The following is a 21631-nucleotide window of genomic DNA, read 5'->3' on the forward strand; positions in this document are numbered from 1 at the left end:
AAATTTTAATCTCAGATCTTGACATTAGAGCTAGGGTTTTTTTTTTCCCATAATTCCTTACTGACGAAAATAGGATTGACAGTTTGTGGTTACATGTTGACTCTGTTATGCTCTCAGGTTAGAACTAAATTCAGAATCCGGACCCTGCTGTGATTTAGTTTGACATCCCTGCATTATAATCTCTGTTTGTTTGGACTGTAATAAGCAGTATTTGTGATGTTTTTGCATTTCATTTACCAGCTATTATCCCCCTTTGGTTGTAGTTGTATAAGTTGTATGTTTTGCAATCTATTAAACACTCTAATCTTTGTCTGGGGCAGTATAAGGTGTATTTGTGGTGCTTTTTGCAGTAATTTTACCTGTAATTTTAAGCTCCCTTTGTTTGGAGCTATGTGCAGTATTTGTAATATTTTTAGAGGTGTGTTTACTTGCTAAAAATCTTTCTTTGAATAGGGGAGAATTTGTAGCATTTGTAGATTTTTTTTGCAGTATATTTGTGTACTAAGATCACCTTTTTTTGTGCAGTACTTTTGAATTTTTGTGGCATATTTACCCGCAATGATTTCCCTCAGTTTTGGGTCCAAGTTGACTGTGCAGGGCAGAAATGTGCGGATGTCTCTGGCATTCAGGACGGGAGTTCTGGATGACAGGAAGACCTCAAAGCTGCGAACGTCTCCATCGATCTCCAGCAGCGGCTCCACATCTTTTGTGGTTGGGATATTTTTGGAAACTCTAAGAAAACAGAAAACAGACGAGTGATTTCCTGATTCTGCAGCTCATTCTGGATCAATGTGATAAAACTATAGATGAGTTTATTTCTCTGAAAATGACTACGACCTCTGACCTCTCATAGATGGTCTTGAGTGTGGCTTGATCGGGGACTCCATCAGTTTCCTCCAGGTACAGGATGAGCCAGGATGTCCTGTAGGGCCACTGCTCAGTCAGGTTGATCCAGGACGCCAGACGGTCCCAATTAAAGCTGATCTGATTGGCTCTCAGCAGACGACCTGATGAACAAACAGGAAGAGGAGGCGTTTGATTTCTGTTAGCTTCAGGATAAAAATCCTAGATATAACTTCAATATTTTCATAAAAGAATCAGAACTTAAAGTTTATTAAATAACAACAGAATAAATATAATGTGTAAGCTTCTGACATCATTTTTTGGCGATTTTGACTCAAAGTTTACGTCCCTGTAAAGTGATCAATAAAATAGATAATTTAGGTTTATTGTATGACAGGCCACTCTGTTACAAACCACCAGGCCAAATTTCAGGCAAATACAACATCTCTAAGTTTATAAATTAAGCTTCCACATTGTGAAAAATGAGGCAGTAGTATCTGCTCTAGGATGGTGTGGGCGTGGCGATTGAATGTGCCTTTTAGCATCGCAATGCTAACAACAGACAGGAGGGATTGAAATGCTCCTGCTTGGAGAGAGACAAAGCCCCAGTCCACTTCTTTTAAACAACCAGGACTAAAGACAAGTAAAATATGGATTAAAAAATAATTTCAGCAGGTAAGATGTTTATTCCTGCCTGGTTCAAGAGAAAAATAGACAAGCTCTCCAGCAATTAGCCTGCCCCCTGACCTTACAGTGAATTATGTCCAGAGCAGAGACAGAAATCCGTTTTCTGTCACAAATCTCTCTTTTATGGTGCTTTTGGTGTCTTTCATGACTAATTAACAGACTGTAGTCAGTCTAGGTCCACCTTTTCGGGTCGGATAGATATGCTTGGTACCCCAACAGAAGGATGCTTAAAAATGGGACGGTTAGGTTCACTTGTTTTGGTGCTTTCCCCAACTTTTTCCTGTATTAATACAAATAAAAGCTTAATGAACCAGACGACTTTTAACCTGTACCTCTGTTCTTAAGTCAGACTGAACCGCCAAACCAGACTTTAAAGATGTATCAAACTTTTTTATCCAAAGATTTTAATAGAAATTTCTCTGGACATATAAACATCAAAAGTCTGCTGCAAACTTTATCTCCTTATGTGCACTGATCCCACTCTTCATCGATCAGTTATGATATTGATTCTATGATTGGATAATCAGCTGATGATTTACCTGTGACAGACACGATGTTGAGCAGCCTCCTCATGGTCTGCGGGCTGATGTCACTGAACCAATCCTCCGTCACCATCAGCTTCGTAAGATCGAATGACATCTGGCGAGTCACTGAGCGTTGCATCTGACGACGCCGGTGTGTGTCCTAAAAGCACAAATCAACGAATCAGAAATCGATCAAAGTCAAAATACATAGAGTGTGCTTAGGGGACTGATTTTATTTTGTTTTTTTCTTAACTGGTGTCAAAATTGAATCAAATGTGACTAAATGAATCGGTCAACAGACTGGAATTTGTATCAAGTGGAATAAAATAAAACACTGGGGCCCCCCGCTCTTCCCTTAAAAATGTCCAAATGGTATAGTCCATTATTTGCAAAATAATGCAAGTAAATGTAATTTAACAATAGTAAAAATATTGCTCATGAATGGGGAAATTATGGTTCAAAAATACATTAAAATGCATAGTTTTTTTGTTAAAATGATGCAACATTTGTTGCTTGGCTAGCCCGCTGAGGGGGCCCTGTGTAATATTCTTCCTGGGGGCCCAGAAACCCTAACAACGCCCCTGACTTTAATAACAGAAACAGGAAGGAGCTGCAGATAAATAATCATACATGTGTACGTACACTTACCCTGCGGTTTAGCGTCGTCTTGCTGCCAAACTTGGTTAATTCTCCCAGACTGTGCTGAGATAACTTCCTGTCCAACTCCTCATGCCAGCCTGCTAACACAAAAACAGATTCATAAATTCAGATCATCATAAAATCTAGTTTACAGGTCATTCCTGTACATGAGCTGCAATCTTTTTGAACCTCCTAAAGGTTTAAACCATTCTCCTGTGTAATGATTTAAAATCCCTTTGGTAAAGTCTGTAACAGTCGGTTTCTGTGTGGCTGTGTTGCTCTTCTAGTACCATCCGTTTTTAGTGTATGGAGTTTGCACTTCTACTAGCTGTAATACAGTAGCTGAGCTCTCAGCCTGCAGCTATAGACAGACTCGGAGCTCATAAGTCGCTCTGCCCTTCTCTGCCTGTCACAGTGTTCTCTGTCAAACCCTCGCTCCACAGTTTACTTACTTAAAGACTCTGTAAAGTGATAATAAATCTGTATTTAGGTTTTTATAACAGATCACTGTTTTATGAACCCCCAGGTCAAATTTCAGCCACAGAAAACATCTCTAAGTTTATAAAATTAAGCTTTAAAATCATGAAAGATGAGGCCGTAAAATCTGCTCCAGGATGGTGAGGGCATGTCTGTAAAATGAGCTGTAGCCACACCCACTCACAGGAAATGCAATCCTCTCAGAGAAAAAAAAAATGCTACAACATGATTGGATGAAAAGTATGAAAGCACTCCAGCATTAGGCCCACCCCTTGACCTTACATTGACCTTATGATCAGAACAGCTACCTGGCTCTGTGCCAGAGAAGAGACAAAGTCAGTTTTCTGTCTCAAATCTCTGTTATGAAGCTTTAAATCAGTGTTACTCAACCAAAGGGCCAAACTGTTAAAAAGTACCTTTGCAAGAGCCACAATCTAAATGGTGAAAAGTTTCAATAAAAATAAGTTAAAGCTGGCGAAATAGGTTGAAAAACCTGAAAAACAGCGGCCAAAAATGGATGAAAAGGGGTAAAAAAGGCAGAAAAAGGCAAAAACTGGGTGAAAAGTGACAAGAACTGTGGAGAAAAAGTGGCCAAAAAAGGATGAGAGGTGACAAAAAAATGACTTACAGGTGGCCATAATGGTAAAAAAAAAAAAAAGTGGCAAAAAAATGAGTGAAAAGTGACTAAAATTGGCAAAAGCAGCAAAAAAGTGGGGAAAAATGGAAAAAGTGATATGTAATGGCAATAGACCCCTTAAATGGGCAAAAAAAATGCAATTTGTGAAAAGCATGGTTACCTTCTGTGTTGGCTGCATCCCCATTAGCAGGCGCAGCAGAACACATCTTCTTAGCGCTGGAGAGTCCTCGGCTGTTGAGGAAGACGGGCAGGTGGACGATGTTCCTCATGTAGTCGTGTCCATTGATGTTAGAGTCTCTCAGCACGCTGTTCAGGTTCTGGTTGATGGCCTTGATGATGATGTGAGGGTCGCTGGCGAAGATGGAGATGAACGGGCCTTTGGAGAACAGCACTCGCACCTGAGAGCACAAACACGTAGGTCAGTGACCCGACAACAAACCTATGAACCGTTTACTGGATGGAAACATGCTGTGAGCCTGCTGTTGAGGATTTTTTTTTAATCTGTTGATGTCTTCTATCATTTTGGGGCTTATAATGTTCATATTGTGGCTTTTTAGATTAATATCCATGCCTTTTAATATTCATGTAGTGGCTTGTTGTTTTCATATTAAAGCTATCTGCATTCTCTCAGTGCCAATCAAGTGCTCACATTGTATCTTCAGTATGTGTCTGTTGGCTTTTTGCCTGCATTCATGGCTTTTCCATTTCTTATTTGTCTTTAGTATTTTTGTTGTGGCCATTTGCATTCATGCTGTAGTTGCTTTTGCTTGTTTTGTAGCTATTCTTATTCATGCTATGGCTTGTTGCACAACTTGTTGCAGTTTGCTCTTGTGTTTTGGCTTTTTTTTTGCTCATGCGGCTTTTCACCCCCACATCAGTGCTTTCTGCGCTCATATCATGGCTTTTTACTCTCAAGTTGTGGCCATTACCCCCATGTCAGTGTTTTTTTAACTCATTTTGTGGCTAACTACCCCCATTCGAGTTCAGTGCATGCACTAATTTGTTGATTTTCTTTTTTTTTTAGCGCTCATGTTGTGGTTCCTTGCACTCATATTGCTGCTTTTGCACACGTTCGGGCTTTTTGCAATCATGATGTTGCTCCTTATACTCATGTTGTGACTCCTTGTACTTGTGTTGTAAGCACTAATTTTGTGACTTTTTGCGCTCATATTGTGGCTCCATGTACATATATCATGGCTGTTAGCACTCATTTTGTGGCTTTTTGTGCTACTTTTGTGCCTTTTTGTGATAATGTTGTGGCTTTTTGTACTCGTTTTGAGCCTCCTTGCACTCATCTTATTGCTTTGCACTCATGTTGTGCCCTTTTGCACTAATTTTGTGGCTTCTTGCATTCAAGTTGTGGCTACGCTAATTTTTTGTTTTTTTGTGCTCATGTTGTGGCAGTTGGCATGTTTTGACTTTGTACCTTCATGTTGTAGCTGTTTGCGCTATTTTTTTTTTGGCTTTTTGCACTCGTGTTGTGGCATATTTCCCCCATGTCAGTACTATTCAAGCAAAATCAGTTTCTTCTTCCACTGTTGTAGTATTTTGCCTGTATGTTGTGGCTGTTTGCACTCAGGCTGTGGCTTCTTCCGCTCTAATGTAGCTTCTTGCACTAGTATTGTCTCCTTTTGCACACATGCTGTTGCTTTTTGCCTCGATGTGACTTTTTGCATCATGTCAGTGGTATTTATACATAATTTGCTGCTTTTCGCAAGAAGAAGAGAGAGATAAAGACGAAGAGAGTCCCAGTTGTGTACAGCTGTTGTTGTAGCTGTTTGTGTAGTGGTTGCATAGTGTTGTATCGTCTCACCGTGTCGAGCATCTGCAGCACTTTGTCCTGTTCACAGGAGTCCAGACCGTCAATGACCACCGCCAGCCTTGTCTGATGCTGCGTGAAGCTATCAATTGTCTTCGCCATCCTCGCCATCAGCTCCACCTCGTTCTTCAGCACCTGAGGGGTGACATCATCACATTGAGCTGTACCTACTGCCTTCAAAATAAGAGCCCCCTGCTGGTTTAGTCGGAGGATTCAGTGGTACTGATTTCATTCTTTAATGTCAGTCAAAGGTGGTTTGATGGTTTCTACAATGAAAACGAGACAATGACAAGCTAAAAACACATAATTAAGGCAGTCAGGACGATATAACCACCAACAAAAGCTGTAAAACATTTCATCTTCATATCTCACCTTCATGAAGCCCTCGCTCTTCAGCTTGTTCATCCTGTTGGCGGCGCTGTGGAGCCTCTTCCTCTGCGAGTTCAGCACAGAGTCGGTCACCTGCCACCAGGTCCTTACATTCAGCAGCAGGGCCAGGCCCACCACGCTGCCGATGGCGATCAGCACGGCGTTTACCGTGCGGTTATCCCCGTCCACCTTAAAGACGGCAAGCAGCGCCATGCCGGTGAGCAGGCAGGAGAGTACGAAGACAAAGAGTATGAATGATGGGACGCAGCACGTCTTCTTCCACTTCTTCTTTCCTGAGGACAGAGGCGGAGCTCAGTGAGTGATTGTTCACCTGTGTGTTTTTATAGTGTGTATTTGTGTGAGTGTGTTACCCTGCGTCTCCTCCGTCTTGAACACTCTGAACAGACGCGTGGCGAGGAAGCCAAACTCTCTCTCGCAGGCGTCAGAGAGAGTGGCGATCATCTCAGCCATTGACGTCTCTCCTCCTACGCTTGATAGCCTGTTGTAGTCGGTGAAGAGGAACCTGCAGGGATGCACGATGACATCATCAGCGTATGTGCGATTTTAACCTTTAACCTCGTCAACCTGAATCCGTCCTTGCAGGTGACGCTGTTACCTGACAGGAAGTGCTCGGGTGCTCTGCTCTGGCAGCTCAGGCGGGTTTACAAACATCAGCTTCAGCAGCAGCTCCAGGTACCCGATGTGACGTGCTAAACGAGTGCTGATAAGCCACGCCCAGTTCCAGCTCTCACCCTCACGGCGCCCACCAAAGTACACCACCACTGAGCGGGGGAGAAAACTTTATTTAAACAACTGAAAAGGGAAAAGGATCCAACTTTATTCATTCAAAAAAGAGAGAACCAGTTGGTTTCTCACCAAAGAAGAGGTAAAGCAGAGCGAGCAGGCTGAGCGACACAGCCATGGCGAGCTTTGGGTCGACGGTGAAGCCGAGGACGACGGCGACAGAGCCACAGAGCAGCAGAGACAGAAAGACCACGAGCCAGGAGAACTGAAACAACGGCTCGATCTGCTGCCCAGCAAATGTCTTCATCTCATCTGAGGAAATGGAGAAGGTGAGTTAGTGTGTAACGTTTGTGTGCGTCACAGTGTAAGCATCATCACGGTTCAACTCTGAAAGGATTTTAGTCCAAATTAAAGATACTGGTATCTGATAAAAACAGAAGTCCTGGGCCTCATTTACCAACATCTTCCAATATATGTTGTAAAACCTGACATTTTGAAATCATTTGTACCTGCTCAAGCATGGATACCTGTGTGTGGAGATAGGTTTATTTTATTTTTTGTTTTTTATTTTTTTAAGATTTATTTTTGGGCATTTTTGTGCCTTTATTAGATGGAGGAGGACAGTGGATAGAGTCAGAAACAGGGTCAAGAGTGGGGGTGAGACATGCGGTGAAGGACCTCAGGCAAGATTCGAACCCGGGCCGCCTGCGTAGACGGGGAGTGCCTTTAACCACTAGGCCACCTGCTCCCCTGGAGATAGGCTTTTATTTTGAAAAAACTTGGTTTAAGTTGATGAAAATGCAGTAAAATATAATTAAAATTACATTTCATTGTGTAGGCTTTGTTTCTTGGGGAAGTGGTTCCTTTAAATCTTTTTAAAAGCAGGTTGAAGATATTGGAGGAAGATCAATCAGGCTGTAGATGTTTGACTGATGACTTTCTGCTCCGTGACTCAAGAGTTGATCTGTGTTAAAAATGTATTTCTGTTTCGTCTGTAACTCTGTTAAATGTGCTGCTGCCTGTTCCAGCCTAACGAACTTACTTAATATAATTTTTTTTTTTTCTAAGCATCCTCACTCTTTGACAATTTAAAATAATAGATAAAATGTGATATCAGAAAAGTGCTGTCACATATCTGAAATGATCACAACCCTTGTGTTTGTGACTCACCCTCCAGCTTTTTGAGCAGGAAGGACTTCCCGCTGCCCCACTGAGCATACAGACCCACACAGATAGGCGGCTGCATGGTGGGCTCGCTGAGGATGTCGGCGAGGGCAGAGCTGTACAGATCATACCCCAGCATGTCCCCGTCTGTCTCTGTGGGGGATAGATGACCTGCAGGACACACAGCTGAGAGTTAGTCTGATTTTGCTTTGTCTATGTGTGTATTTCTTTGTGTTCATATGTGTTTTTTTTCATCATGTTTGTATGTGTTTTTATTGTTTATATGTGTAGTTCATCATATCTGCATATTTAAAGTTATGTGCTAGTGTAAACTCAACATACGCGCTCCAAAGATCTGCGTCAGGATGCTCTTCTGGTGGCTGCAGTCGATGTTGTATGGGGTCTCTCCCGCCTTATTGGGCCGGTAAAGCAGGCGGCCATCTTTGGGGTTTCTGAGGAGGAGCTCAGCCAGACGGCGGCTTCGCCCACGGATGGCAATGTGGAGAGGCGTGTCTCCTTTCTGTGAGAAAAAACGGAGCAGAAAAGTAAGCAGACATTAAGAGGATAAGAATATTGATCTCTCCCTTGTAAAGATGGCAGAGGAGAGGCAAGAGTGCACTGTGTCAGACTAACATCCTACCAAATATTCTGGTAAATATATGGTCAAAAATATCTCATTACATTTGTTTGAAGACAAAATCTGCTGACAAGTCAAAACAAACATCTTATTTTGAAGGATAAAAATTTAATAGGCCTGAATTTATTCTGATGGATAAAAAATCTGCAAATAAGGCAAGAAAAGGTACACATTAAGATCAATAAGATATTTTGTGCCATGCTAATATGCCGACTTAAATGCCAGATTTACGCAGGTAAGAGCTTCTCTATTGCAAAGGATCCAATAAAGAATTTGTGCTGATGAGATGAAGACGTGAAAGTGCACAGACTTTCCCGACCCAGTGCACTCAGCCTGTGTTTTGCCACAGTGGAACAGTGGAGCATCAGTGGTTTTGCACTTAGATCACATCACAAATTGGACAAATTTTATGCTCATAAAAGACATAAAACAAGAAAAGAGACTGTAAACTTCTTCAATGAGCTGATTTATTTAAAGGTGTGATATTAATGCATGCTGCTCTGACGTTTGATATAACACTGCAAAATATAAAATGACATTTTAAACTCACCACTGCTCCTCTAATTCTTCAGCTCACTTTCAGTTGGACAATTTCTTTCAAACAAAATGATTTATCTCTTTCTTATAGGAGCTAAGAGGCACACATGGCAGCAGAGATATCTGGCTGCTAACGTGTTTCATTTTCACACATTTTATTCTAAAGTGACTAATGCTGGGTTCCTACTGGTTCCACAGAGCATTGTTGTTAAAAGTCTATTTTGGGATACACAGTAACGACTGACTGAGGTGAAAAAAGGAGAAACAAGAAGGAGAGCAGGGGAGAGAGAAATAGCGCTGATTTAACACTTGGTTTTATTTGGTGTTAAATAGCACCACTTTACTGCCTGTATCAGTTAGCACTAGGGGTGTAACAGTATTTGTATTCGTCCCGGTCCATCACGGTACGGCTGTCACAGTTCGGTGCGCGCAGTAATAAGACGAATATGTCTGAGTGAGTGTTAAAAAAAGTTGAGTTCTCACTTCAATCCAGGTGACGGCAACGAGCCTAAAAGCTGCCAGCAACCGTCATTTCAGAAGAAAGAGCAGTTACAAAAACAAAGGAAGAGTGATGGCGCATGTGGAGTTAGAAGAGCTGCCGGCTTCATTTAAATCACCGGTATAACAATGGTGCTCTGGCTCTGTGAGTCATATTAACTTTACCTTCAACTATCAGCCTCAGAGGAGTGAGAGAGGGACTCTGCAGCTGTGTCATAGGTAAAGTTATCCTCAGATTTCACATGGCTTTAACCTCTTTATCCTCCAAGATGTGCTGTGAAAAGTTCTTCCAAACTTTGTAATAGGTCTTATTAGTTAAAAAAGTAGTCCAGTGCTGAAGTCAATGTTGAAATCAGCAAAAAAGACGCTAATTTGCATACTTAAGCTAACTTGCGGTTGTGTGATGATGTGTTCAAGTTAGCTGGGCAATTTTAGTGTTTAAAGAATGGGTATAAATATGTCAATATATCAATGAAATAACCTGGTTATTAAAAAATATATTTATTTATTAATATTTTTAACCAATGAAAAACTTTTGGAGGGAGGTCAAAGCACTATTTATTATTCAAATGTAATTTATTCAGCCTATTTATTTTAATACAATTTAATTAAAAAGTGAAATTAAATTATATTTATCTGCTTTAATCACCGTACTGGAAACATAACAAACCGTGACTTAAAAACCGAGGTACATACCGAACCGACATTTACCGTTACACCTCTAGATAGCACTGGTCTTTGTGGCTTAAGTTTTATTTGTAATGAGGCTGATTTGGATCTGAGTGGAGCAATTTCACATAGAATTTTGAATATTCCACCTCCTACTACTAGTTTACATAAATGTAAATGGGAAATGGCACTCTGGATCAGCCACAATTTAATTTGCCATTATAACAGCTGAAAGAAAAACAGAGCTGTTATTTAGTTGATGTGCTCCCAAGTATCTCAAAATGAGATAGTGATTAGTTTCTAATTTAGTTTCATGAAGCTCAACAAAGCTCACAGTTTCAAAAGAAAACATCGATGTTTTTGTAGAAGTTGTTCTGCATTTTTTGATGGATTCCTAAATGTGTCTAATGAATCTGATGTAGATTCCTTAAAAGTTGGAGTATTTTTTAATGATACTGATCATTGAAATAACAAATATTTAGTATTTTTGTGTTTAAAACGTCTGATTAAAGCTATGGAAACGTTTGAAGAATGTTTATAACCAGCATGCATGGCACAATAACAAGTAAATCCATCAGTGAAACTTATGTTGAAGGGTAAAATCCAGCTTCCACTTCCTGTGGCGAACCGTTAACCTTTCTAAATGTTGTCACCTTGTCCACAGCCGAAACTTTGGCTCCTTTATCCAGCAGAAGCTCCACGATCTCGATGTTCCTCATCTTGGTCGCTTTGATCAGCGGCGTCTCTCCGTCCTGACGGGAAGCAGCACACTCAACGTCAAAGCTCTGACATCACACCCAGGAGGGGGCGTGGCCTGTGTTGGGTGTGTGGAGGACTCACCTTGGTGCAGGTCTCAGTGTCGGGGTTACACTGCAGGATGTCTCTCACCATGGTGGCGTTTCCTTTTTCTACGGCCCAGTACAGCGCAGTTTTACTCTCCTGGGACACAAAGACATGAAAACGTCACAACACTGGCACCAACTGTCCACATTAAAGCTGGCAAACCTTTTCTGATGATTCACTGACTGTGTCATGGGAGAGACAGAGAAAAACACATGTTTAAGCTGTTCAATTCTTAGTGTTGAGATGTTTTCATTGTGAAAAAAACTGTTTTGTAGTATTAATTTAAAAACAGTGTTAAAAAACAAATAAGGGGTAAACCAACCCTTGAACTTTGTTTTATTTTTCTAAAATCATTTTTTTTTTTTTTTAATTAGGCCTTTTTTAAGAGTTGTCAGGTAGCCTATTCTATATTTAAACAACTTAAAGCTGATTTAACTCACAAAACAAAATAATTTACTATTATTGTGTTTTATTATAATTGTAGAATTATCCCCAGTCCATAAAATATTGATGTTTCAGTGTTTTTTTATGAACTAGACTGAAGTATTTTACCAGTTAGGTTAAATTATAACCCTTTGTCAAACTGGACCTCTGAGAGTTATGATTTTAAACATGCGGTATAAAAAAAATTAATAAATCAGGTTTTTAAAAATTGACAATGCAATGCAAAGTACAGTAATATAGTTTGGTGGTACAGTTTCACAATCTCTAATATTTATAATTATCTCAGTTTTCCTGCTGTCGTCTTTTGATGTAAACATGAATTATTTTGAAGAGATGTAAAATAAAATTCCTGACCATGCACCGTCCAACTATTACTGTCCTAAGCTCTTTTTACCCTCCAGGCCCTTTGCATCACTCACATGACTGAAAGCTATAAATATTTATAAAACCAAAACATTATGACAGCCTAAAGTCCTACCTTATTAAAGATTGCAAGTTTATAATGTAAGGACTATTTTTACTGATAATAGCACCTTTTTGTGGACAGAAATAAAATAAAGTTTTAAAATGTGCATGAATACCTTATTTTAAGTTTCACAACCCTTGTTGTCCTGAACATCCTCACGCGCTCTCACCTGTCCTCTGATGTCGATGTCGGCGTATTTATGAAGCAAAGCTCTGACGATCTCCACGTGACCCCCCCTCACTGCTCCGATCAGCACCGTATCCCCGCTCTGCAACACAAACAGACCCAAATATGAGGTTACTCTACATAATTATTAAGGAGTGGTAACACCAAGTTAACATAATAAAAAAAAAAATAAAAAAAAGTAAAACATGGAGGCAGGTACATTTCAAAAAGCAACAACATTCATGTACACCAGTGGAGAGATTCTCCAAATTCAAGGCTTTAATTGGACTCCAAACTAACACATCTCTGAAGTTGTGCAGACAGAATGAAAAAACACTTAGAGAAATCATTTCATCTCACCCGGTCTGGGATGTTGACGTACGTCCCAGCGTCCAGCAGGTCCTGGACGATCTCGGTGTAGCCCTCCTTGGCGGCGATCATGAGCGCAGTGTTTCCGTCTTTGTCGGTCATGTTGACGTTCGGGTTCCTCTTTAGCAGCTCCTTCACCACCTCAGTGTAGCCGCCACGCACCGCCACAATCAGAGCTGTCATCGAGTTCTGCACAGAGAAATATGCAGATTAATTTCAGAGGGATGCCTGATTCTTCATAAATGAAGAGGATTTTCTGTATTAATTATTTTTGTTTATTGTGTTAAAACGAGATAAAAGTGATGGATAGGACCTTTACTGCAATAAAGAACAATACTGTGTTAATACTACAGTATTAATGGCAGCGATAGCACATTAAAGGCCAGCAGTGTTTTCTTAGTAATGGCTGTATATCATCACTGTAAGTCCATTACCGCCCCCTCCTGGTCGACATCGGCTCCATTCTCCAGCAGGTGCATCACACAGTCGAAGTGTCCCTTCCTGGCGGCCCAGATCAGCGGGGTGGTCCCATACTGTCATAAACATACACATGGAAATATTCACAACATGCACTTATGTAGTAACAGTTTATTTCTTTTTATTGGCACTGTAGCAGCAGAAAGTCTCCCTGAGGTCTGCAGGAATAAATCTGAGAACTGTGTTTGTGTCTTAAAACCTTTCACAACATTGCTGCTGTTTAGTTTGTGTTGGATTGTATTGATCTGTTTCATACTTTTATGTTGTTTTCAATGCTCTGACTGTAATTCTTGTTCTGTTTTGCTGTTTAGTACATATTTGTTTTGTTTTGGTGTAGCAGTGCCTCACCTTGTCAGAACAGTTGACTTTGGCTCCGTTCTGCAGGAGTATTTTCACGATGTCGGCGTGTCCTCGACCCGCAGCCCAGATGATCGGATACACGCTGTACTGCTGCAGACGCACAGAAGAGGCACAAACAGGCAGCAGATGTGAGTAAAACAAGATCCAAGACTTAGGATCCAAGATATTTGGCATCAGTGAGCTGCACTGAGTCGTATTTTGGGTGGAGCTTTAAGTTGTGATGATAATGACATTTGATTCTTTATCTTTACCTGCAGATTTCACATAGTCTGTGTCAAAAGTGTTTCATTCATGATGCAGTTTTGCTCTGATTAATGACAGCCTCACCCACCAGGGACTTTACTGAAGCGTAGTAGATCTGGTTCTCTAGCTCATGGTCTACTACTTTTCTCTGGAGCTCAGAAATACCTTCTCATACAACCACAGAGGAATGGACTCCTTACTATTGACGTCATGTTGGACTAATGGGCTGTTTAGGGACTACAGTGGTTTTTTTTTTCTATTTTGTTGTATTTTGTGTATTATGTCTACTTTTTACATTTTGTCTGGCCCCCTTCCAAACGCATCTGAAAGCTGATATGGGATGTCCTTTTCATATCTCTGTTCATGTTTTACCAGATTTTTTTTGTATTTTGATGAACAAAATAAAATAGATCAAATCATAAAAATGTTAGAACAGTCCAGTAGTGTTGGGATTCAGGCATTAGTGTGTTACCTGTCCTTTAGTGTTGGGGTTCAGGCATTAGTGTGTTACCTGTCCTTTAGTGTGGGGGTTCAGGCATTAGTGTGTTACCTGTCCTTTAGTGTTGGGGTTCAGGCATTAGTGTGTTACCTGTCCTTTAGTGTTGGGGTTCAGGCATTAGTGTGTTACCTGTCCTTTAGTGTTGGGGTTCAGGCATTAGTGTGTTACCTGTCCTTTAGTGTCGGGGTTCAGGCATTAGTGTGTTACCTGTCCTTTAGTGTCGGGGTTCAGGCATTAGTGTGTTACCTGTCCTTTAGTGTGGGGGTTCAGGCATCAGTGTGTTACCTGTCCTTTAGTGTGGGGGTTCAGGCATTAGTGTGTTACCTGTCCTTTAGTGTCGGGGTTCAGGCATTAGTGTGTTACCTGTCCTTTAGTGTCGGGGTTCAGGCATTAGTGTGTTACCTGTCCTTTAGTGTCGGGGTTCAGGCATTAGTGTGTTACCTGTCCTTTAGTGTTGGGGTTCAGGCATTAGTGTGTTACCTGTCCTTTAGTGTTTGGGTTCAGGCATTAGTGTGTTACCTGTCCTTTAGTGTGGGGGTTTGGGCATTAGTGTGTTACCTGTCCTGTAGTGTTGGGGTTCGGGCATTAGTGTGTTACCTGTCCGGTAGTGTTGGGGTTGGCTCCGTGCTCCAGCAGCAGATTGGTGACATCCACACGTCCTTTGTAAGCGGCCCACATCAGAGCCGTCCAGCCGCCCTGTAAACATGTAAAATAAATGTCATTACAAGACGTAGCCAAATAAACTGGATCCTAACATAAATGAGGATGACAAAAGCAGAGGGGAAAAAAAATGTTGCACTGAGAAACAATGAAGAGGAGGGATGAAGAACATGTGATGAAAACTAAAACAAACTTTTTAAAATACTTTTACAACAGTTATGGTATTATTAAGTACTCTTGTTTAAACTCGACAGCTGGGATAGGCTCCACCCCCCTTGAACCTCAATTGGAAGAAGTGGTGTAGGAAATGGATGGGTGTTTATACTCAGTATCCATGAGCACCCAAATGTAAGTACTTGTATTTCTACTTGGTCTGGAAAAATGCAGTATCGGGCATCCCTACATAGGTTTTTTCTAACATGCTCAAAAGCATGGTTTGAGTCTGTGCCAGAAGTTAAGAGAGGAACCAGAGTTCAGCCCATGCAGTGCATGTGCACTTGTTTTATTTCAGCAGAGTATCAGCGTCTTTTATTCATTTCACTGTCCTGAGTAATGTCTGCTTGTGTGAAGGTGTGGTTTTGCCTATTATCAGTAGAAGTTTTTCACTTTGGTTTTTTACTTTGTTTAAAACTCTGTCTTTCCTCTTTACTGCCATTAATTCTAGGAGCATTACACAGAAAGGTGCGGAGCCAAAGAACCCTTCTAAACACTGGTCACTCTCACCATGTCTCTGTGCTCGATGTAGGCGCTGTTTTCCAGCAGCTCCTTCACCACATCCTCATGACCTTCCTTCGCTGCAGAGATCAATGCCGACCAGCAGTCCTGAACAGAGAGAGAGAGAGGCGGTTACCATGGGAACAAGCTTCACAGAGAAGACTCATTTGTCTGTCTCCCAGCAACTCAGGTCAGATGGAGGTGTGTGTGTGTGTGGAGGCAGAATATGATTATTTTTTTCTGGGTCAGAAAAGAGAAGCCCAGTGGTGTGTTTGATTTTCTCACCACATCATCCAGGTTGACGTTAGCTCCTCTCCTGATCAGCTCCTGGACGATCTCCAGACTGCCCTGTTCAGCCGCCAGCATGAGGGGTGTCTGACCATTCTGTCAACACATAAACAAAAAAAAAACCAACAAAAAAACAAGTCAGACAGCAGTAACGGGAAACCTGGACATTTATTCTAACAAAATGTTAGAGGTTGTTGCTATGTTAAAACTTTTTTGACACCAAATTCAGAGTAATTAACAAAAGGCATTACATTACCAGCAAACAGACTTGATGGTAATGCAAATATAATAGCACCTAAACATCAGTAGTATCAATTTATTTGGTATAAAAATATATATTGAATAAAAGTTTAAAAAAGGTAAAAGAAAATGTTTATATTTGAAGTAAAGAAGAACGCTGTGATTGATAATTCAAGATAAAAACTCCTTTGAACTTAACCATTAGAGTAACAGACATGTTATCAGGTCAGTTAGATCACTATCAGTGTGGTAATAAGAATAAAGTCACGTACGTCACTGCGTCCGTCCACCTCCTTGAAGCGGTCCAGGTGAGCTTTAAGGGCGGAGAGGTTTTCCTCTTCCACGTAGCTGAACAGGTTCTGGATGGCCAGAGTGGTCATCTTGATGGACGTGGTGGTGTCCATGTCTGCGGTCTGTTACTGCGCCCCCTACTGACAGGGGACAGAACAAAGACACATCACGACTCCCTCCTTTGTCTTGAAAGGTGTTGTCATTTCAATGTAACCAGACTTCCAACAGGATTTATTTGTTGAAAAGTGTATCAGTGTGTCCTTTAAGAGCACACTTATATCAGCATAAACATATTCACACATCTTGGACAGTAAGCAGGAGTGAACCAGTAGTTTTTACTGTATTTATTCCTATCATACACATCTGATTTGTGAAAAAGGCATGGTTGTATTCATTATGTTGATTTCTGACACTACTGATCAATCAAATAAAGACTGGATTGTAAACACCATATAGAAATGTATTTCTAACTTTAATGATGAAGAATAGAGGATGATGAGAAGAGCGCTTCAGGATTCTGGTGCCCCCTAGTGGACAATCTTTACACACTAATCTCTGATACTGTCCGTGATGTTAACTTGCTTTTATTATAATATTAAAGTTCTGATGAACTACCATCCATGACATTTAAATCCTCCTGCAGTTAGCATACTCCTCTCAGTATGACTGAAGTTTGACCCTCAGCGGCTTCCTTAAAGTCAAACCTGGTGTTTCTCTGTGCTCTGCTCCACACTGATAAAACTTCACTTCAGTCACAGAGGATGAAGGGCCTTTAAGGCTGGTTCTCTAATTGACTGTCACCATGGAAACTACCTGTGGGAGCAACCAGCCAATCAAAATTCTGCTCTGGACATCAGTACACAACCCCCTGGCCTTTCAAAAAAAGGAAAATTGAGATTAAAAAAATAATAAAAATCTAGACTAAAAAAAAAGGAAAGTCTAGATATGAAAACATATAATCTAGATTTTTAAAAGGAAAATCTACTTTGAAAAACGTGAAAAAATATAAAGGAGAATCAAAGTGGGGTTTTTTTTCTAAGAAAGGTTAAGTCTAGATTTTTTTCCAAAAAAAAAAAGGAAAAAAGAAAATATGTCTTTTTTTTTCAAAAAGGGGCAGGATAAAAAAAGATGAAGATAAAAGAAATGTCGTTTTTCAAAAAAGGAGAGGTTAACCTTTTGAAAAAAAATGTAGATTAAAAAAAAGAAAAATCTATTTTACAATAAGACAACCTGCATCTTAAAAAAAATCAAAAACGATATTTTAAGGGAAATTCTAAACTTAAAACAAAAAGTAAGGCAATTTGTGTTTGGTACATTATTTCTTTGTTGTAATAATGCTTCTTGAAAATAAATCTTATACTGTTGGAAAGCCTGTTTATTATCCTTTTACATGATGCCACATTTGTAAGGAACATGCATTTGTGGGATGAGCAGCAGAGCTGAGTATGTGGGCTGTGCCCATGAAAAATGTGCCAAATCTTCTCTGCCAATGCCAAACAGCTGATTCTGCCACTGACTCTTGTTTGGTGTTTGATGGATTGGATGATTGAGGTTTGAAGAAACAAGACATATTGACAATTTAACAGTTTATTCATTTAACAAACAGGAGCCTCAGTAGCGAGTAGAAGAACCATACACAGCCACAACAGCCTGGCTCCTCCTCCTCATGCTGGTCACCAGCCTGGTCACACACTGCTGTGGGATGGCATCCCATTCTTCAACCAGCATTTGTCGCCAGTCAGCCAGTGTGGTTATGTTGGTCACTCTGGCACAAACAGCTTGCTCAAGCTGATCCCACAGGTGTTCAATGGGGTTAAGGTCAGGACTGCTGGCAGGACATTCCATCCTCTCCACTCCCAAATTCCGGAGGTAGTCTCTGATAAACCCCGCTCTGTGAAGGCGAGTGTTGTCATCTTGGAGGATAGAGTTCTTGTTGACAGGGTGAGAAAACAATATTCTCGGGGTGTTGTCTTCTTGGGACGCCCACTTCGCGGCCTGTCTCTGACATTCCCCGTTATATGGAACTTGGCCCTCAGTGTGGAGATGGTATTAGGGTTCACTCCAACTTGGGCTTGCAGAACACCAGCGTGAAGTTGCCCAACCGACAGGCCCTATCCAGATCAGTCAAACGTAGCATGCCAATTCTTGAAGCAGACATCTACTGACCACTGTAGCAGGGCCCGTGCTCACAGGTGCTGCCAATCAGGCACCTGATTGGCAGCACCTGGGGGTACCAGAAGCTCAAAACAAGAGTCAATAGCAACAGCAAAATAAGCTCTTTAGCACTGGCAGAGAAGATTTGGCACATTTTTCATGGGCGCAACCCACATACTCAGCTCTGCTGCTCATCCCACAAATGCATGATCCTTACAAATGTGGCATCATTTAAAAGGGTAATAAACAGGCTTTCCAATGGTATAAGATTTATTACCAAGAAGCATTGTTACAACAAAGAAATAATGCACCAAACACAAATTGCCTTACTTTGTGTTTTAAGTTTATTTTTAATACCTCTGGATACCATATGACACTAATGATCGGTGTTGTTATTGGTCAGTGTCACTCACAGAGGCTCAGTATCAGTCTCAATGAAACAAACATGTATTGGGCTTCCCTAGCACATGGTCAAAGTATAACTGATAAATACTAAATGTACTGGTTCCAGTGAATTTAACCCAGAATAACTGACCAACTGCAGAAATATGAGCACACATTAACAGCTAGTCTTACTTTCTAAATACAATTCAAAGGTTATACTGGGATTATGATGTTTAAATGTATGTTAGTCAGTGTTTCCAGTCATTATATTTGCATCATCTCTCATCTGGACCTCCTCATCTGTTTCTTTTATTCTCTGAGGAAAACACTGAGTGTTTACTGCTCCAACAAATTAAAATAAATTAGCTGCTGCTGTTTTTGATTAGAATTACGACCCCAGTCTCTGCTGGGAATCTCTCAAGGGAACTACAGAGAAACTGCAAGATAATTAAAGTATTAAAAACAGGGATGAAGACATGGGTCTGTCAGCATTTACAAGTCGAATTTAAACGTATTTTTGTACTGTCAGACATCCGGTTTTAGCAGCAAGGCTAATCAGTAACATGATAAGAAAAAAAAAAAAAAAAAACAAGGCTGTGATGTGATTTGAATATCCATCCACATGGTTGTTGTCATGTTTTTTGTTCCAATGAAGCAGCACGAAGAGGAATTATTTTCTTTTTTAACCACCATCAGATTATTTATAATAAAATTGATTCATTGCATATAATATTTGTATTATAACTCTGCACAGGAATGTAACATTATGTAATGCCCTAATATAAAAAGAACACCCGATTATATTTGATCACTATTAACGGCGACTGTACGCCGAAGCTCCCTGTTAAATAGAGGCTTCGGTTGTTAGCCCCGGTCAACTATTTAATTTATATTTTACCATTACACTGGTGTCATAAACGATTTGGTGTTAGTAACGTTACGCCGTGCTGTTAAAACACAGTACTAACCTAAATAACCTTCACACTTTAAGTCAAGATTCATCGATTTAACACAGAAACAATACGTTAAATTAACTGTTTTACATTATAAAACACTGCTTTATTTCACAGGAATCTAACATTTAACCGTTACTGTGATTTTTTTCTCATCGGTTCAGCGACGTCATAAGTGTCAATCAAATACTAATCGATGACACTAGAGGATGCTGTCGGTTAAAACGAAAAGAAAAAAACGCGTTATTACCTTCAGAAAAGAATCGGATTCGGTATAAATGCTCTTGGTTCGGGTCTTGAGGCCCGTTTCACGGCGAGTTTGTCTCCGTTTCCTCGGCCTGTGTTTGGATGACAGCCTGGGTTCATTCTCCATCCGCAACAACAGCAGCCATCTTTGATCAGAACAACAAGCGAGCGACACCCACTGCGAGTCGCCCTATCAAGCCCGCCGAAACAAGGCGAACACTTCCGCTTTGACGTGTCAAAATAAAAGCGTAACTATTTATGCTACATTTCGAGGGTCGAATTTTTCCGAAAGAAAAACGCTACAACTGCGTAATAAGTCGTGTTTTCGTAGCTCGAACGAGAACCTGATAGGGAAATCGATTTGTTAGTGTTCATTCTACTTGTTTTTCCACTCAATTAACGCATAGGCTAGACTTGATTATTTATTTTGAAGGTGTCGTTCTAAACCGTTACCTCAGATCGTAGTTCACAAAAGAGGCAGCTTTATTTTCACAACAATAAATGCAATTATTTATTTATAAATGCTGCGGTTTCACCTGTTGTAAAATTCCATCAGTGTTAAAGCGGCTTACATTATTTTCAGACCCATAGCTTTAATACGAGAAAAAAAGAATATGGACCAAACATGTTCCAAACAGCCGTAAACAAAACAAACATAATCATTGATTAATTACAGTGAAAAAAAGAACGGTTCTGGCAGCTGAGAAGACTGATGCTGCCATTTTGATTTTGTCCATCAAATGATAGGTGCTGGCTTTATTGGAGGCCACATAATAAAGCATCTTTCTATCAGGTACCAAAGCCAGAGAACTAGATGACATATCCAAATATGAAATAAATAGCCTACTCACAAAGCCAGCAGTACTTCATCAGCTCTTAGAAGAGCATCACATCTCAGTTTATAGTAATATTTTAACATCTTTTGGTTGCTATGACAACCAAAAGGGGCCTTTGGGGGGCTTGGACTTTGGTCTTGGGACCAGGGGTCCTCCCCAGGGACTTTTCTGGATCATCAGAACCAGTCTGATGCTGTATTATTCGCTCTTTGCTCTTATTGACATTCACATTCACAATGCTCATCTTCATCAGTGAAGATAACTTTAGCCATATACAGTGTGTATAGATATATGTAGATCATTCTTTTTCAGTCCCCCTGGATATTGAGGCCCGTGGCAGTTGCCTGCCAGTTCTTTGCCTAATTAAACAACCTATGGCCTTGTCTTTACTGATGTGTGTTTATATGTGAAAGATATTTTATCTGTAATCATGGCTATATACAGTGAATTCTGCACACGCTTGTAAAGATTACAGCCCAGTTACTCAGTAACAATAAAAATGTAGTAAATAACTGATTAACAGGTCCACACCATCCTGGAGTTGCTCTAATCCAGGTCCAGTATTGGTTTATTAGGGTGTAAAGTTCAGATAGTATGTAGCAGAAAGATGTTATCTTCCTGTTTTTCCTCTGCTGACAGGCACGTCCAAAGATGAATCCTAGCCCAAGACTTTATAAAGAGTCTATCCAACCTTCACCAACTATATATAACCCCAAATACAAGTCAAGTTTCCAAACTAATGAATGAGAAGTTGA

The 21631-nt window shown here is 40.5% G+C and overlaps 1 protein-coding gene across 5 annotated transcripts in view; it reads right to left on the bottom strand.

Annotated features, from left to right (window-relative positions):
• The window catches only part of kidins220b (kinase D-interacting substrate 220b), a 34893-nt gene extending 14703 nt beyond the window's left edge, over window positions 1–20190 (bottom strand). For 2 of the 5 annotated variants that reach the window (XM_041805049.1, XM_041805047.1), the window contains exons 1-23: window positions 20045–20190; window positions 16285–16443; window positions 15770–15868; window positions 15494–15592; window positions 14708–14806; window positions 13357–13458; window positions 12966–13064; window positions 12523–12720; window positions 12167–12265; window positions 11085–11183; window positions 10898–10996; window positions 8246–8423; window positions 7910–8074; window positions 6872–7051; window positions 6612–6777; window positions 6367–6518; window positions 5999–6288; window positions 5621–5761; window positions 3968–4205; window positions 2703–2791; window positions 2070–2214; window positions 845–1007; window positions 554–732 (exon numbers count right to left, since the gene is read on the bottom strand). In XM_041805049.1, the coding sequence (XP_041660983.1) occupies window positions 554–732; window positions 845–1007; window positions 2070–2214; window positions 2703–2791; window positions 3968–4205; window positions 5621–5761; window positions 5999–6288; window positions 6367–6518; window positions 6612–6777; window positions 6872–7051; window positions 7910–8074; window positions 8246–8423; window positions 10898–10996; window positions 11085–11183; window positions 12167–12265; window positions 12523–12720; window positions 12966–13064; window positions 13357–13458; window positions 14708–14806; window positions 15494–15592; window positions 15770–15868; window positions 16285–16416 (3211 nt within the window). In that variant the 5' untranslated portion in view covers window positions 16417–16443; window positions 20045–20190. Of the gene's footprint in view, window positions 1–553; window positions 733–844; window positions 1008–2069; window positions 2215–2702; window positions 2795–3967; window positions 4206–5620; window positions 5762–5998; window positions 6289–6366; window positions 6519–6611; window positions 6778–6871; window positions 7052–7909; window positions 8075–8245; window positions 8424–10897; window positions 10997–11084; window positions 11184–12166; window positions 12266–12522; window positions 12721–12965; window positions 13065–13356; window positions 13459–14707; window positions 14807–15493; window positions 15593–15769; window positions 15869–16284; window positions 16444–20044 lie in introns of all 5 variants that reach the window. The other 3 variants (XM_041805048.1, XM_041805045.1, XM_041805046.1) reach the window with 2 other exon arrangements.
• Between the last annotated feature and the right edge of the window lie 1441 nt (window positions 20191–21631).

This window comes from Cheilinus undulatus, linkage group 14 (genome assembly GCF_018320785.1).
Source record: "Cheilinus undulatus linkage group 14, ASM1832078v1, whole genome shotgun sequence".
Taxonomy (NCBI): domain Eukaryota; kingdom Metazoa; phylum Chordata; class Actinopteri; order Labriformes; family Labridae; genus Cheilinus; species Cheilinus undulatus.